Below are 13,505 nucleotides of genomic sequence, written 5' to 3'. Positions count from 1 at the left end.
CTGGAGACAAGAAAGTCACCCAGAGAGACATGGGCTGGGACCCCTGCTTTGGTTGGCCAGCACTGGCATTTGGAGGTTGCCTGGTCACCAGCCCCGGAACATCGGTTGGTCTTAAAGATGTCCTCTGGCGTTTGCACAAATTTATACATTGGGACAGAGCTGACGCTGCCTGGGCATCCCATGTCCTTGGTCACCGTGCGCATTGCCGAGATGCTCAAAGGTAGAAATAAGGACTTCAGGGGCCGAGAGGGTGGACGGCAGCTAGACCTTCCCCTTGCAGCCATGGTCTGGGGATCCTGGGTCTACACAGGAGGGAGAAGGTGAGGCCCGGGTGTAATCTGGGTTCCCTGCTGCCGGGCATTTCAGGTGGCAACTACCTAAGCTCTGGTGTTTGGAGAGGGAAGGTGTGGGGGAGCTCACCAGCTCTCCCGTGCGATACTTACTTTACCTACTTCATGAGGCTCAAACCAGACCAGTTTTGTAAAGCTTTGTGCCTGGAAAATCAGGGGTACAATAAACACTAATCAGCCAGGCACAGTGGCACACGCCTGGAATCCCAGCAGCTCGGGAGGCTGAGGCAGGAGGATCGCAAGTTGGAGGCCAGCCTCAGCCACTTAGCGAAAGCAACTCAGTGAGACCCTGTCTCTAAATAAAAAATTAAAAGGGCTGGGGAGGTGGCTCAGTGGTGAAGCAGCCCTGGGTTCAATGCCTGGGATCAAGAAAATAAAAATAAAAATTAATCAACAAAAGCAACAGCCTGCTGCGCTCGGGGCTGGGACTTCCGGGATCATCCCTCTGGGCTGAGGCGCCACTCCTAAAGCATTGCTTCCAAATCTCGGCCTCTGATTCTCATTTCCTGCTACATTTCATTCTATAAGAAATCTTATTTTATGATTTACAAATAAGTTACACATGCACACCTCCCTACTGACCCTAAGATAGAGGAAGAGATTTTGATTCTTCTCTTGCAGCAGATGAGAAAACTGAGGTTCAGAGAGGTTGAGTAACTTTTCCAGAGTCACACAGCAAGTAAGTGGTTGAACTGACTTAAACTTGACCCTTTCACACTCCAAGGTCTATGTTTTGGTTCTACATCCAAATATAGGTCTACAATTAGGTATATATTTTTTCTCAGTTTCTGAACCATGGAAAATAACATCCCTGGTGCGGAGAATTTCTTCCCTGGGATTATTCAGTCTTTTCTTTTTAACACAGGATCATGTGTAATTTGACTTTTTCCCTGTCGTCAACAAATGATTCATTGAAATACTTCAGAAACTGCTTCTTCCAGTGATCTAGACTGATGTCTGTTTTCTTCTCACCAGAAAACCTTAAATATTTTCATCTAAGGGGCCATATGAATAATTCCGAATGAGTGACTTATGCCTTTGGGATAAATTCCTTTTGAAAGATAACCACATGGTAAATTATCAAGGCACTTCCAGCTCAGACCCAAGAAAAGACAGCACTGGGTTTCCAAACCCCCTCACTCACCATTCAGAATTCAGAGCACACGCTTGCTATAGACCTCCCAAGAGCTACAGATATTTGTCACTTGGATGAAGCAGAATGAACACTGTACCTGATTCACATGCGACTAACCTGGTACTCACATGAACCTGCCCCAGAAATCCCTTTTAGATTTTCTTTTTTAATACTTTTTTTTTTTTTTTTTTTTTTTTTTTGCGGTGCTGGGGATTGAACCCAGGGTCTTGTGCTTGCGAGGCGGGCACTCTACCAACTGAGCTATCTCTCCAGCCCTAGGTTTTCTTTTTTTAAAGATGAAATCAACAGTGGATAAAAGACCAGAAGTCATCAAAGGAAAAGGTCTCCAAGAGATGTCTACAATAGAAATGGCCTGTAAGGACAGTCACACAGGGGAAAATGGTCCCTCATCCTTGGCTGGTGGGACTGCAGATTGGTGTGGCCACTCTGGAAAGCAGTGTGGAGATTCCTCAGAAAACTTGGAATGGAACCACCATTTGACCCAGTTCCACTCGGTTTATACCCAAAGGACTTAAAATCAGCCTACTACAGTGACACATGTTTACAGCAGCTCAGTTCACAATAGCTAAGCTATGGAGCCAACCTAGATGCCCGTCAACAGATGAATGGATGAAGAAACTGTGGTACATCTACACAATGGAATATTACTCAGCCTTAAAGAAGAATGAGATGATGGCATTTGCTACTAAGTGGATGGAGCTGGAGACTATCATGCTAAGTGAAATAAGCCAATCCCAAAGACCAAAGGCCGAATGTTCTCCCTGATATGCGGACACTGATCCATAATGGGGGTGGGCAGAGAGAAGAATAGTAGATCACTGGATTAGGTGGAGCAGGGAGAAGGGAGGGGAGCCGATATGGCGATAGGAAGGACAGTAGCAAGAATTGAATAATATCACCCTATGTGCATATATGATCATATAGGATCACCCGTGTGATCCTACATCACGAACAACCAGAAGAATGAGAAGTTGTCCTCCATTTACAGATGACGTGTCACGTGCATTCTCCTGTCGTGTCTGACCAATCAGAACAGCAAAGGCGCTCACGGGGCGGGCCCGGGATTTCCTAATGAAGAAAGATGGGCATCCTGAGGAAATTTCCCATTTTACTTTGGAGCGCTCACAGAAAAGGTCGCCATTTAGAAAAGATGGAAGCTGTCAAGTTAATGTGAGGGAACTGGGGGAGAAAAAAATGTCCCTCTTCTCGAAGACCATGTCTAACGTGTGGAGCAGAGAAAAGGGGTCTGCGTGCTGGAGTTCAAGGGCAGCGTGGCTATTTACTGAGCACCTACTATGTGCCCGGAAGGCCTGGCAGCTACAATATTCATTTAATCCTCCTGAGGTAGATGATATCAGGAGTCCGTGTCATGGGTGGGGAAAGGGAGGGTTAGTAACTTGTCCAAGGTGGACAGAACCAGGTCCTGTGAAGATTTCCCCAGTTATGACCCTCAGGGTGGATTCGGCTCCCTGCTCCTGGTACGCCTCCCGGGCTCACTTCTGCCAGAATCCCATAACGGGCCCTCCGCGAAGCCTGCTTCTGAAGCTTGTCTGTCTCCTTCCTCGTTCTTGGTGGCAGTCACTGGGCCTGTGTCATTTCCATGATTCTTCCGCCCAGGGCGGTCATTTCCGTCTCATTCAATAAACCAATGGAGGTGAGGTTAGGGAGTTTTCCCAAGGTCACGCAAGCACGAAGCAGCAATGTCAAAGTTACAAAGACTGTGTGTCCCGTTCCCTGATCCACGGGATGGTGGACAAATGCCATATTTCATTCCTGATGGCAAAACATTCAACAACCCACTTGGGGCTGGACTTCAGGTTGAGGTTCCCAGGGCTGGCTCCATTTCCTTTTGAACTCCGCAGTGGAAACCCCAAAGGAGGTACTCAATAAATGTTTCCTGCATGAGCGATGAAGGAATTCCTTGAGAAATTATTACCCTGGGGGATTCTGTTCCATAAGACGGAAAAAGGATCCCCAAAGAAATTAGTTAATTCCCAAAACAGAAATAATACCAGAAATGTATATAGAATAGTCTCAGAATGATGTCTATGATATTATTCAATTTAGGTAGGTTTTAACTATTAAGAAATAGGGTTCAAACAATTGTCAGTGTGTATCATTGGCAGATAACTGACACGTGGCCTGAGGGCTGCAATGGTAATAAATAGCTGTTAACTATTGCATTAGTCAGCTTTCCAATGCTGTAACAAAATAGGTGAGATAATCAACTTATGAAGATGAAAGGTTCATTTGGCCTTGCAGTCCATGGTTGCTGGGTCCTTTTGCTTTGAGCCTGTGACAAAGCAGCACATCACAGTAGGGAGCATGTGGTGGAGCAAAGCTGCTCACCTCATGGCCAGGACAAGACAGAGAGAGGAAGAGAACAGCACCCTATCATTTCCTTTAAGGGCATGACCATAATGACCTAAAACCTCCCATTAGGCCCCACCTCTTAAAGGAGCCACCACCTTCCAAAAGTGCCAAACTGAGGACCATGATTCTTATCCATGAATCTTTGGGGAATGTTCCAGATCCAAACTATAGAAAATACATATGTCAGAATCTTTGTTAAAAACTATCTAAATGAAAACTTAATCCACATGGCAATTTAGGAGAAGGAAAAAAAAAAATATATATATATATATATATATTTTGGTACTGGGAATTGAACCCAGGGGTGCCTAACCACTGAGCCACATCCCCAGCCCTTTTTATAGTTTATTTAGACACAGGATCTCACTGAGTTGCTTACGGCCTCACTAAGTGGCTGAGGCTGGCCTCCAACTTGCGATCCTCCTGCCTCAGCCTCCCGAGCTGCTGGGATGACAGGTGTGCGCTATGCACCCAGCTCTACTTTACTCAGTAAAGGAATATTTCCCAGCAGCAGCTCCACTCAGACTCTCTCCTCCTACCTTTGGCACTTCCCAGGAGGGAAGCAGCATCCTTCCCCATTTCTCAGATGAGAAAAGTGAGGTCCAGGGAGACCATGGTACTGCCGGTGTTCCAGAGCCCCACACATCTGGGTGGCAAAACCCCCAGGGACTGAACCCACCGAAGTCGCGCGTGACCTACTGGGTCGCAGTAAACACTTGGGGGTGCTCAGCTCCCCGCCTGGCGTGCCGTGAGCTCCGTAGACGGGTCCTGTTCTCATGGTCATCTGGTCACCGTCCACCCTGACCTTGGGCCAGCCCTTCCGCCCGTCACGCTGCCCTCTCCTTTGGACAATAGCCATAAGGGCCTCTGGTCACAACTCCGCAGTCCTTTGAAGTCCGCAGAGCGCTTTCATCCCTGGTTTCTCACGGAGAGCCTGAGAATCTCGGAACTGGAAGAAATTTCCTGAGTGATTCAGTGCGACGGGGCTTGCAGAAAGCATTTCCTGAAGAGAATGCTTAAAACAGGAGAACTTCTACACAGACAGGCTGACTGTCCCCGAACAGGGCACAGGAAGGACGCTGGGCCCCACGCTGCTGCCTCCTGGAGCTCCTCCCTAGAGCTCCAGGGGACGGGGCGCTTCAGAAAACCTCCTAAATCCTCCTTCACTTTTCAGAGAGAACTGAGAAGCCAACAGGGAGCGTGCTGTGTCCAAGCCACATCACACATGCGAACTAAGGTGTGGAGGGGTCCGGAGGCCCAGCAGGTGTCTTGAAAGTGTGTAAAAATACACAACCAGCAGCGCGTGGTGGCACCCGCCTCTCATCCCCGCGGCTCCAGAGGCTGAGGCAGGAGGATCGCAAGTTGGAGGCCAGCCTCAGCCACTTAGTGAGGCCCTGACCAACTCAGCGAGACCCTGTCTCTAAATAAAATCTAAAAAGGGCTGGGGAGGTGGCTCAGGGGTTAAGCACCCCTGGGTTCAATCCCAGGGTGTCAGATCATGAAAAGAAAAAATCAAACCAGGAAGCGGTTTCTCTCTAAGATCGTCTCTTATCTTTAACCACTTGGCCTGCGGTCTAAGCTCACGAGATTGGATGTTCAAGTGCATCAGGCTGGATGGGCTCAGGTCACAGGACTAGGAACCCAAGGTCCCAAGGTGAGTGCCCAAGGTCACCACGTTGGGTGATGAGGGTCCAAGGCTAGGTGCTCCAAGGTGACCAGGAGGGGTGCCTAAGATCACCAGTCTATCAAAGAAAAAAAAAAATTAAAAAAAAAAAAAAGAACCGATATGGAAGAAGAGGAGGAACGTAAGGAGGAAGGACACGGCAGAGACTGGGGTGCTGATCCGGGCAGTCCCCTGGTCCTGTGCTTATCTCTAACGTGAAGTTCATGGCCATCCAAGCTCGGAGGCAGAGCCCAGGGAACTGAAGACTTAAAGGGCACCTCACTCTAGAATTTTCTCTCTCATATTTATTAAGCAAAAAAAAAAACAAAAAAAAACCTGTCAACACATTTTTTTCAAACATTTCCAACAAAGACACCTTCCTCCTAACGGATGGCAGAGCTATTTTGGGAGGACATCGTTCAAGGGACCTGGACTCAAAGCTGTCTCCTGGTAGGCATAGCGCTTTTTTATTTTTTTTTTTCTCCCCCGAATTTTCTAAATATTCTTTTTCTGTCCATGTGGGGCCCGTCCCTCAACCAGAATCACACCTAGCGGCCGCCCCGGCATATTCCTTGCAAACTTCCTCTTCTCTCTTACTCTTGAGTCAAAAAAGAAAAGAAGAAAGAGCACAGCACACACACACACACACACACACACACACACACACATCTCCCTTTAGCACTTTCTCTCAAATATTTGCAGATAATTAATTCACTGTTAATCAGTGGAGGATGGTTCCTTTATACTTTGTAAATAAAGAGAACGCTCTGGCCTCCACAAGTGTATTTTTTTTATTGTTTTGTTTTTAGGTTTTTGGTCTCAGGGATGGAACCCAGGGGTGCTTACCCACTGAGCCACACCTCCAGCCCTTTTTATATTTTATTTAGAGACAGGGTCTCGCTGAGTTGCTTAGGGCCTCGCTAAGTGGCTGAGGCTGGCCTCTACCTTGCGATCCTCCTGCCTCAGCCTCCCCAGTCGCTGGGATTACAGACGTGCGCCACCACGCTCAGCAGCAAGTGTATTCTTACAAGACTTTTGTTTTGTTTTGTTTTTTGGGTTTTTTTTGTGTGTGTGGTGCTGGGGATGGAGCAGCCCAGGGCCTCGGTGCTAAGCAGGTGCTCTGCCACTGAGCCCCGCCCCCTGCGGCAAGCCTATTTTTAACCTGCCATGTTAGGAGCCAGGAGGACGCTTTTGGGGAGGGAGATATTTCAGGCAGAAGGCGCTGGGAGAGCTGTAATGACCACGTTCCGGAGTCAGCGGCTGCCGCCTCCTGCCACTCTCTGCCTGGAAGGACCCGCACGCCCTCCCTCGCCCCCTCTCTCCAGGCACCCTGGTCAGCCCGCCTGCGCCTGCGTGGAAGACCAAGGGGTTTCCAGTGAGTCAGCGTGAGCAGCTGGGAGGCCCAGGGACGGTGGACACGCCAGCCCTGGTTTCCTCTGGGCTGTGTTTAGAGTCACAGGAAACCCCACCTGCGCAGAGGTGGCCGCCGCTCCCGCCTCCGCCTGCTGCATCGCGCCCTCGCCAGGTCCTGCCTGGGATCCCCTCGCAGGTCCTCCCTGTTCCCAGGCCCGAAAGCGATTCCAAGAAGCCATCCCATCCTCCCTGCCCAGATGTCTCCACCACCCCCAAATGTCCAAAGGGGTTCCTTACAGATCCCAAGCCTCCCAGGCCAGGGGCTCCTTCCCCTTTCTGTTCCTTCCTGCTAAACATTTAGAGTCCAGCTCAACTGGCTATGGGGACTTCTACCTGAATAGGACACGGGCCTGGGTCGGTGTGTCTCAGTTAAAAGACAGTCTGAGCTGGGCGTGATGGGGCACACCCGTCACCCCAGCGGCTCAGGAGGCTGAGGCAGGAGGATGGCAAGTTGGAGGCCAGCCTCAGCAACTTAGCAAGGCCCTAAGCAATTCAGCAAGACTCTGTCTCTAAATAAAATATAAAATAGGGCTGGGGATGTGGCTCAGTGGTCGGGTCCCCTGAGTTCAATCCTTAGTACTGAAAAAAAAAGGGGGTAACAATAAAAATTGTGTGACAATAAATGGCAGGCATCCGTTCAAATGCATAAGTCTACTCTGTAAAAGTTGGAAGGTTCACATAGAAAACAAAGCTAAATTTGATCCTCATCAAGCACCACCCTGCACCCCGGTTCACTGCGCATGCTGAGAAATAGCCAGACTCCCACAGACACAGGGCTTTGAGATTTCTGCCTAAACAATGAAATGCTAGAATACTCTTGAGCAATGAGATCCATGCAATCAGAATCAGCATCAGATTTATAGAAATCAATGTTTTTATAAATTGTGTTACAGAACCAGGTGTGGTGGCAAGCCCCCGTCATCCCAGCAGCTCCGGAGGCTGAGGCAGGGTCTCACAAAGTGGCTGAGGCTGGCCTCTACCTTGCGATCCTCCTGCCTCAGCCTCCTGAGCTGCTGGGATTACTCGTTTGATGTTTTCTTGCAGCTGGTGTGGCCTTTTGAGACTTTTTCTATTCTCCCGGCTTAAAATGCTCTGGGAACCTCTTGTGAGTCATCCAGGGTTGAGATTGTACTTAAACAGCCTCACCGAATCCATCTGAAGCCCCCTGGGAGAAAACCAGGGCCCATTTTGCAAGACAGCGCTTGATAACCGGAAGGGAGGCTACTTGACCCGGGGCAGGTTCTTAGGTAAACGTACCCAACTTGGGGTTTTTCCAGCGGGAGTTTCCGATCTGTCTCAGACTCCGCTGGTCGGACCTATTTCTCTGCTTACATAAGGACACGTGTTTAACTCCGACACATCCACATCCTACAGAAAGAAGACGGATGGAGGAGGGACCGCCCGCCAGCATCCGAACTCACCATGATCATGCGCAAACACCAACATGTCCAGCCCAATCAGCATCTGCGCCAGCTCGTCGTAGCGGCCACAGTGTTCCCCGGCGCCATGGGACACGAAGACGAGGGCCCTAGGGAGGCAAGAAAGAAGCCTGAGAGCAAAGTCAGCGAGACCACGGCGCCTACAGCTTACAGAACATCAGCAGCCAATCAAAACTGAATCCTGGGGCTGGGGCTGGGGCTCAGTGGTAGAGCGCTTGCCTAGCCTGTGTGAGGCACTGGGTTCCATCCTCAGAACCACATAAAAATAAAGAATAAATAAAATAGCCCCGTACGATGGCGCATGCCTGTCATTCCAGTGGCTTGGGAGGCTGAGGCAGGAGGATCGTGAGGTGGAGGCCAGCCTCAGCAACTTAGCGAGGCCCTAAGCAACTCAGTGAGACCCTGTCTCTAAATAAAATATAAAAAGGGTTGGGATGTTAATCAGTGGTTAAGCACCCCTGGGTTCAGTCTCTGATACAAAAAAAGAAAGAAAGGAAAGAAGGGAAGAAGGAAAGAAAGAAAGAAAGAAAGAAAGAAAGCCAGCCAGACTTGAGAGCCAGGCAGAATGGAGCCCAGATTCTGACTCTCCCTGGGAGCTTCAGGCAATGAGCCAACCCTCAAAACTTTATTTCCTCACCTGGACAAATAATACGATAGCATTCAAGTTGATACTTGTGACTGTCACTTGTACTGAGTCACAGTTACGCACCAGGTGGCGGGCGGGCACGTGGCAGGCCCACATAGGGGCTGGTTCCCCCCGGGGGCCAATTTTGATTGTTAAATATCCAATTTTCAAGACGAGGGTTCTTAGCAGACAATCCTCCGAGAGCTCAAGTTCCCTTTAGGCAAAGAGGATGCTACAGCAAGAAGCTGCCTGTTCTGCTGACAGCGACCATGGTGGGGGCGGGGAGGGGGGATGGGTAATCGCAGCTGCTGTTTGAATGAGCCTTTGCTACCTGTCAGTTCCTCTGTTAACACCACGTAGGCGATTTTGAATCCTCCCGTTCCTGGATGCTTTATCTTTACAGATGAGAGCAAAATTCATCAGAGACGTTAAGTCCATTGCCCAAAGTCACACAGCAAATTGGTAAAACCTAAATGGGAATATATCCCCACCTGGCTTTCAGGTCTTAGAGAGGGCTCCCCATCTTCAGTTCTGTGACATCGGCAGGAGCCTAGTGGCACTGGGCAGGAGCCAGGTGCTGTGTATGCTGACTTCATAACCAACTTGCTCAGAATCCTGCGTTCTTTGTACAATTCCTTTTGGTCAAGTTGTATGAACAGGTGAAGGTACCGGTTTGTGTTGCCTGGTACATATTTTATCTTTGGAGCAGTCTCAGTTTCCAAATCACCTTTGACATCTGTCCCCCCTGCCCTGGCTTTCAAGCCAGGGAGTAAATATAGTTTGATTTATTTTTGTATTTTATTTAGAGACAGGGTCTCACTGAGTTGCTCAGGGCCTCACTTTTGTGATCTTCCTGCCTCAGCCTCCCGAGCCACTGGGATGACAGGCGTGCGCCACCACATCGAGCTACTTCTGTGAATTTTGCTCTCATCTGTAAAGTAGCTAAATGCTTCATGCCCTCTTTGTCATTCCATGGAATGTCCACCATTGCCGTAGGATCACACATCAGGGTGGGTAGATTACACCCGCCCGCCTGACGTTTATGGGGTCAATCGGTCACAAGGGTGGAACCTCTACCCAGTCATTTCCCATTTCTAAAAGGGGCTAAATTCCAGAAGGGATGGTTCAAGTACTTAAACATCCTTTGGGAACGTAGCAGCTGTTGGATTAATTCATCCTACAGTTAATGCAAACCGACAAAGGATGAGGCGAGATCTCACAACACGTCAGTTGCTCACCGTGGTTGGTGGTCATTGGGCAGAGGAGAGCTTCAGGGTTTCATTCAGGGCCCAAAGGAATGGCAAGAGACATGTCACCCTGCCTGAAATTGCCTGTTAATAGAATCCACTCCCCAACCACACGTGGGGGAAAACACTTGGGTCTCTTTCTTTGCAGCCATTCTTGATCCAGTGGTTCTCAAGGTTGGCCACGCACTGGAATCACTTCAGGGGCTTTGAAAAATATTGGAGGCCTGGACCCCACTCCCCTGGGTTTAACTGGTCTGGGGTTAGAGAGGCTCCCCAAGTCTCTGGTTGAAAGGCACCCGCTTTAATTCAGGGCGGAACGAGGGGCTACTCAGAGACTCCCGGGAACGCACAGGCGGTCCGAAGGCAGCCACAGAACTTGTCAGTCACTCTGGAGCCACTGATCTCCCTGGGGGACATGCAGGGGAGACCATGGGTTCTATCCGTAGAGACGTGGAGATTTGGGGAGCTTGCTGATTGACGTGGCTGCCCCACTGCTGGTGGCCCATGAAGATGTGGCTTCGCTTTTTCTCTGCATGGATGGGTTCCTCAGAGGCACCTGCAGGCTCCGCCTCCCGTGGCCCCACCCTGCTGCCCTAACCCCGCCCCGCGCCCCCGCCCCACGGCCATAGCCCCGCCCCTACGGCCCCGCCCTGCTACCCAGCCCCGCCTCCGGCCCCCATTGCGCATGCGCAGACCTACAGGCCAGCTCCCCTGTTCATTCTGGTCTTAAATTTCTGCTGCTGCTGTTGCTACTGAATTTTTTCTTAGTCCCTGGATTCAGATCTTGCCTGGAATCCAATTCTGCTCAATCCGTCTTCCCTCCCGCCATTTCCTTGTTCCCTGGACCTGAGTCTGCTTTGCAGATTCTGCCTGGCAAAGTGAAATCAAATCATGTTACCCTTCTGCTCTCAAGCCTCCAGGGACTTCCCAGCGCCACAGCACCAAACCTGGCTGCCTGGAAATCCTCCCTCATCTCCCTTCTCCCTGGTGCCTGCTCACGAGCTCCAAGGCCTCCTTTCTGGCGCCTAGATCTGCCAATCAGTGCTGTTAAATGCTTAACAACTGGGGGTGGCGGGGGTCCCCGTGTGTTTGCCAAACTCTGCTCCCACCGTGGCTGGTTTGGAGCTATTAATGAGATGTCACCGAGAAGAGATGTGCAGGATCTGCAATCGTGAGCAGGTTCGAGCCGGCTGGAGCAGGCTGCTGGCAAGCATCTCTGCACCCGCTCAGGCTCTGCCCGACCCTGCCCCCCAATCTTGGCATTCCAACTTTGCCCCTCCTGCGGGTGTCCCGCTCAGCCAGGCCTTTTTGTTTGTTTGTTTTTGGTACCAGGGATTGAACCCAGGGGTGCTCAACCACTGAGCGGCATCCCCAGTCTTTTTTAGATTTATTTAGAGACAGGGTCCCGCTGAGTTGTTGAGGGCCTCTCTAAATTGCTGAGGCTGGCCTCCAACTCTCAATCCTCCTGCCTCCGCCTCCAGATCTACAGGGATGACAGGCATGTGCCACCGCGCCAGGCTCAGCCAGGTCTTTTCTAACCACTTTAAGTTGAAGGAGTCCCCTTTACAGCACCTGTCCCCATTTACAGTTATTTATCCAGTGGCAAGTTTTGTTTGGGGCCTCCCCCCAGTTAGCATGTGGTCCCTAAGAGGCAGGTCTTTCCTGTCTTCTTGTTTACTGCTATGTCCCCAACTGAACAGATGACCCCTCCACCAAGCCCCGGGACTAGAGTCATCTGCCCATTGCGGGTCCCCAGTCTTGCAATGCAGGCTCTGAGGCAGGAACCTTCCAGAAGCCAGCCTGCTCGGGAGTCCAGCTGCCTGCTGGTTTTTCCAGCGCTTCTCTGCTTCCCCTCCCCCTCCCCCAACACCTGCTGTGGGTGGAGCCTCCTCCGCCCCCTCTCAGGCTCCCTCCAGCCCCAAGTCCGGGTCGGGTCATTGGCAGCTTCCTGCTTTCCCCATTTGTCCCTTGCAACCAAGGGACATCCGCCAGCTCCGGGCTTTCTGGTGGAATGCCCACATTCACCCCTGGCTGTTGATCACCGCTTGGAAACGTCCCCTCTCAGGGTTTTGGGGGTTATTTTTGCAAAAATACTCAGATTAACAACCGTGGCGGAGCCCTGAGAAACCAAGATGGGCTGTCAACAGGCGTCCGTCTTTTCAGAACGAAACCAGAGCAACCTGATCTGATTGTCCCGCGCACGTGACCCCCGGGCAAGCCGCCTGCCGCCCGGAGCCTGTCTCAGCGTGAAAATAGAAAGGAAGTTGTTTGTGCCTCTCACGGGTTGGCAAGCCACCACCGTGGTACCCAAAATAGTCCAGAAACCCGGTGAAGAGCTTTGTAAGAGCCCGAGCCACAGGCGAGTGGCAAGCACAGGAAGCATACCTGTTAGGTGGCCCAAATTCCAACCTGAGGGGGTGACCAGGGAAGGCCCCCTGCAATGATCTGAGAACCAAAGCCCAGCCATGATGGACAGGTGTGCACATTCCAGAAAGCAAGCCCTGTATCCAGAATGTTCCTTAGAAGAGCCCACCTTTCAGCCCCACATGCCCACAGGAGCCAGGGGTGTTTCTCCCGCAGGGTGGTGACCCGGTGTGACTTCAGCTTTGGGAAGCCCTCCAGGCTTCCGTTGGCAGCACAGGACTAGGAGACAGGGAGCCTAACATGGCTGGCCCTGAGCAGGTACCCAGGAAAGTGGTGCAGGTGTTGTGCGCTCCCAACAAAGAACAGCTGTCGAACATCAGCAGAGGCAACAAGGCTGAACCCACAGAGGCAAAAATCAGGTTGCAGAAGAGGCTGGCTAAGATCAGTTTTTCTTTCTCCTGGAACTTCTTTAATGGCTACAGCCAGTTGGGGGCCAGTCGTTCAGGGAGAAGGCTGTGGTTGGGGGAGGGGGGAGGCCAGCCCCAGCAGCAGATGGCCTGTTGGCACAGCCCTGGGAGGTGGGGCTGCTCCCAATAAAGCATTTGGAGCCCTGAGATGAATAAGCTGCAGAACTTTTCAGTCTGTAGAAAGCGGGGCTCGTTCATCCGTGCCCCACCCTGATGATATGGCTTTTCCTCCCACATCAAAGAAAATCAACTGTCTGCTTCTTCTTTCTCTTTGGTACTGGGGATTGAACCCAGGGGTGCTTTATCACTGAACTACATCCCAGCCCTATTTTATTTTTTTTAATTTTGAGACAGAGTCTCACTAAATTGCTTAGGAGCTTGCTAAGTTGCTGAGGCTGGCCTCCAAAT

The 13,505-nt window shown here is 50.8% G+C and overlaps 1 protein-coding gene across 3 annotated transcripts in view; it reads right to left on the bottom strand.

Annotated features, from left to right (window-relative positions):
• The window catches only part of Mgll (monoglyceride lipase), a 121,388-nt gene that overhangs the window by 62,128 nt on the left and 45,755 nt on the right, over positions 1-13,505 (bottom strand). For all 3 annotated transcript variants that reach the window (XM_047534842.1, XM_047534841.1, XM_047534843.1), the window contains exon 3: positions 8,377-8,483. In XM_047534842.1, coding sequence (XP_047390798.1) covers positions 8,377-8,483 — 107 coding nt within the window. The remainder of the gene's footprint in view (positions 1-8,376; positions 8,484-13,505) is intronic.

Source organism: Sciurus carolinensis, chromosome 19 (genome assembly GCF_902686445.1).
Source record: "Sciurus carolinensis chromosome 19, mSciCar1.2, whole genome shotgun sequence".
Classification (NCBI taxonomy): Eukaryota; Metazoa; Chordata; class Mammalia; order Rodentia; family Sciuridae; genus Sciurus; species Sciurus carolinensis.
This window is presented reverse-complemented; position numbering and strand designations above follow the sequence as displayed.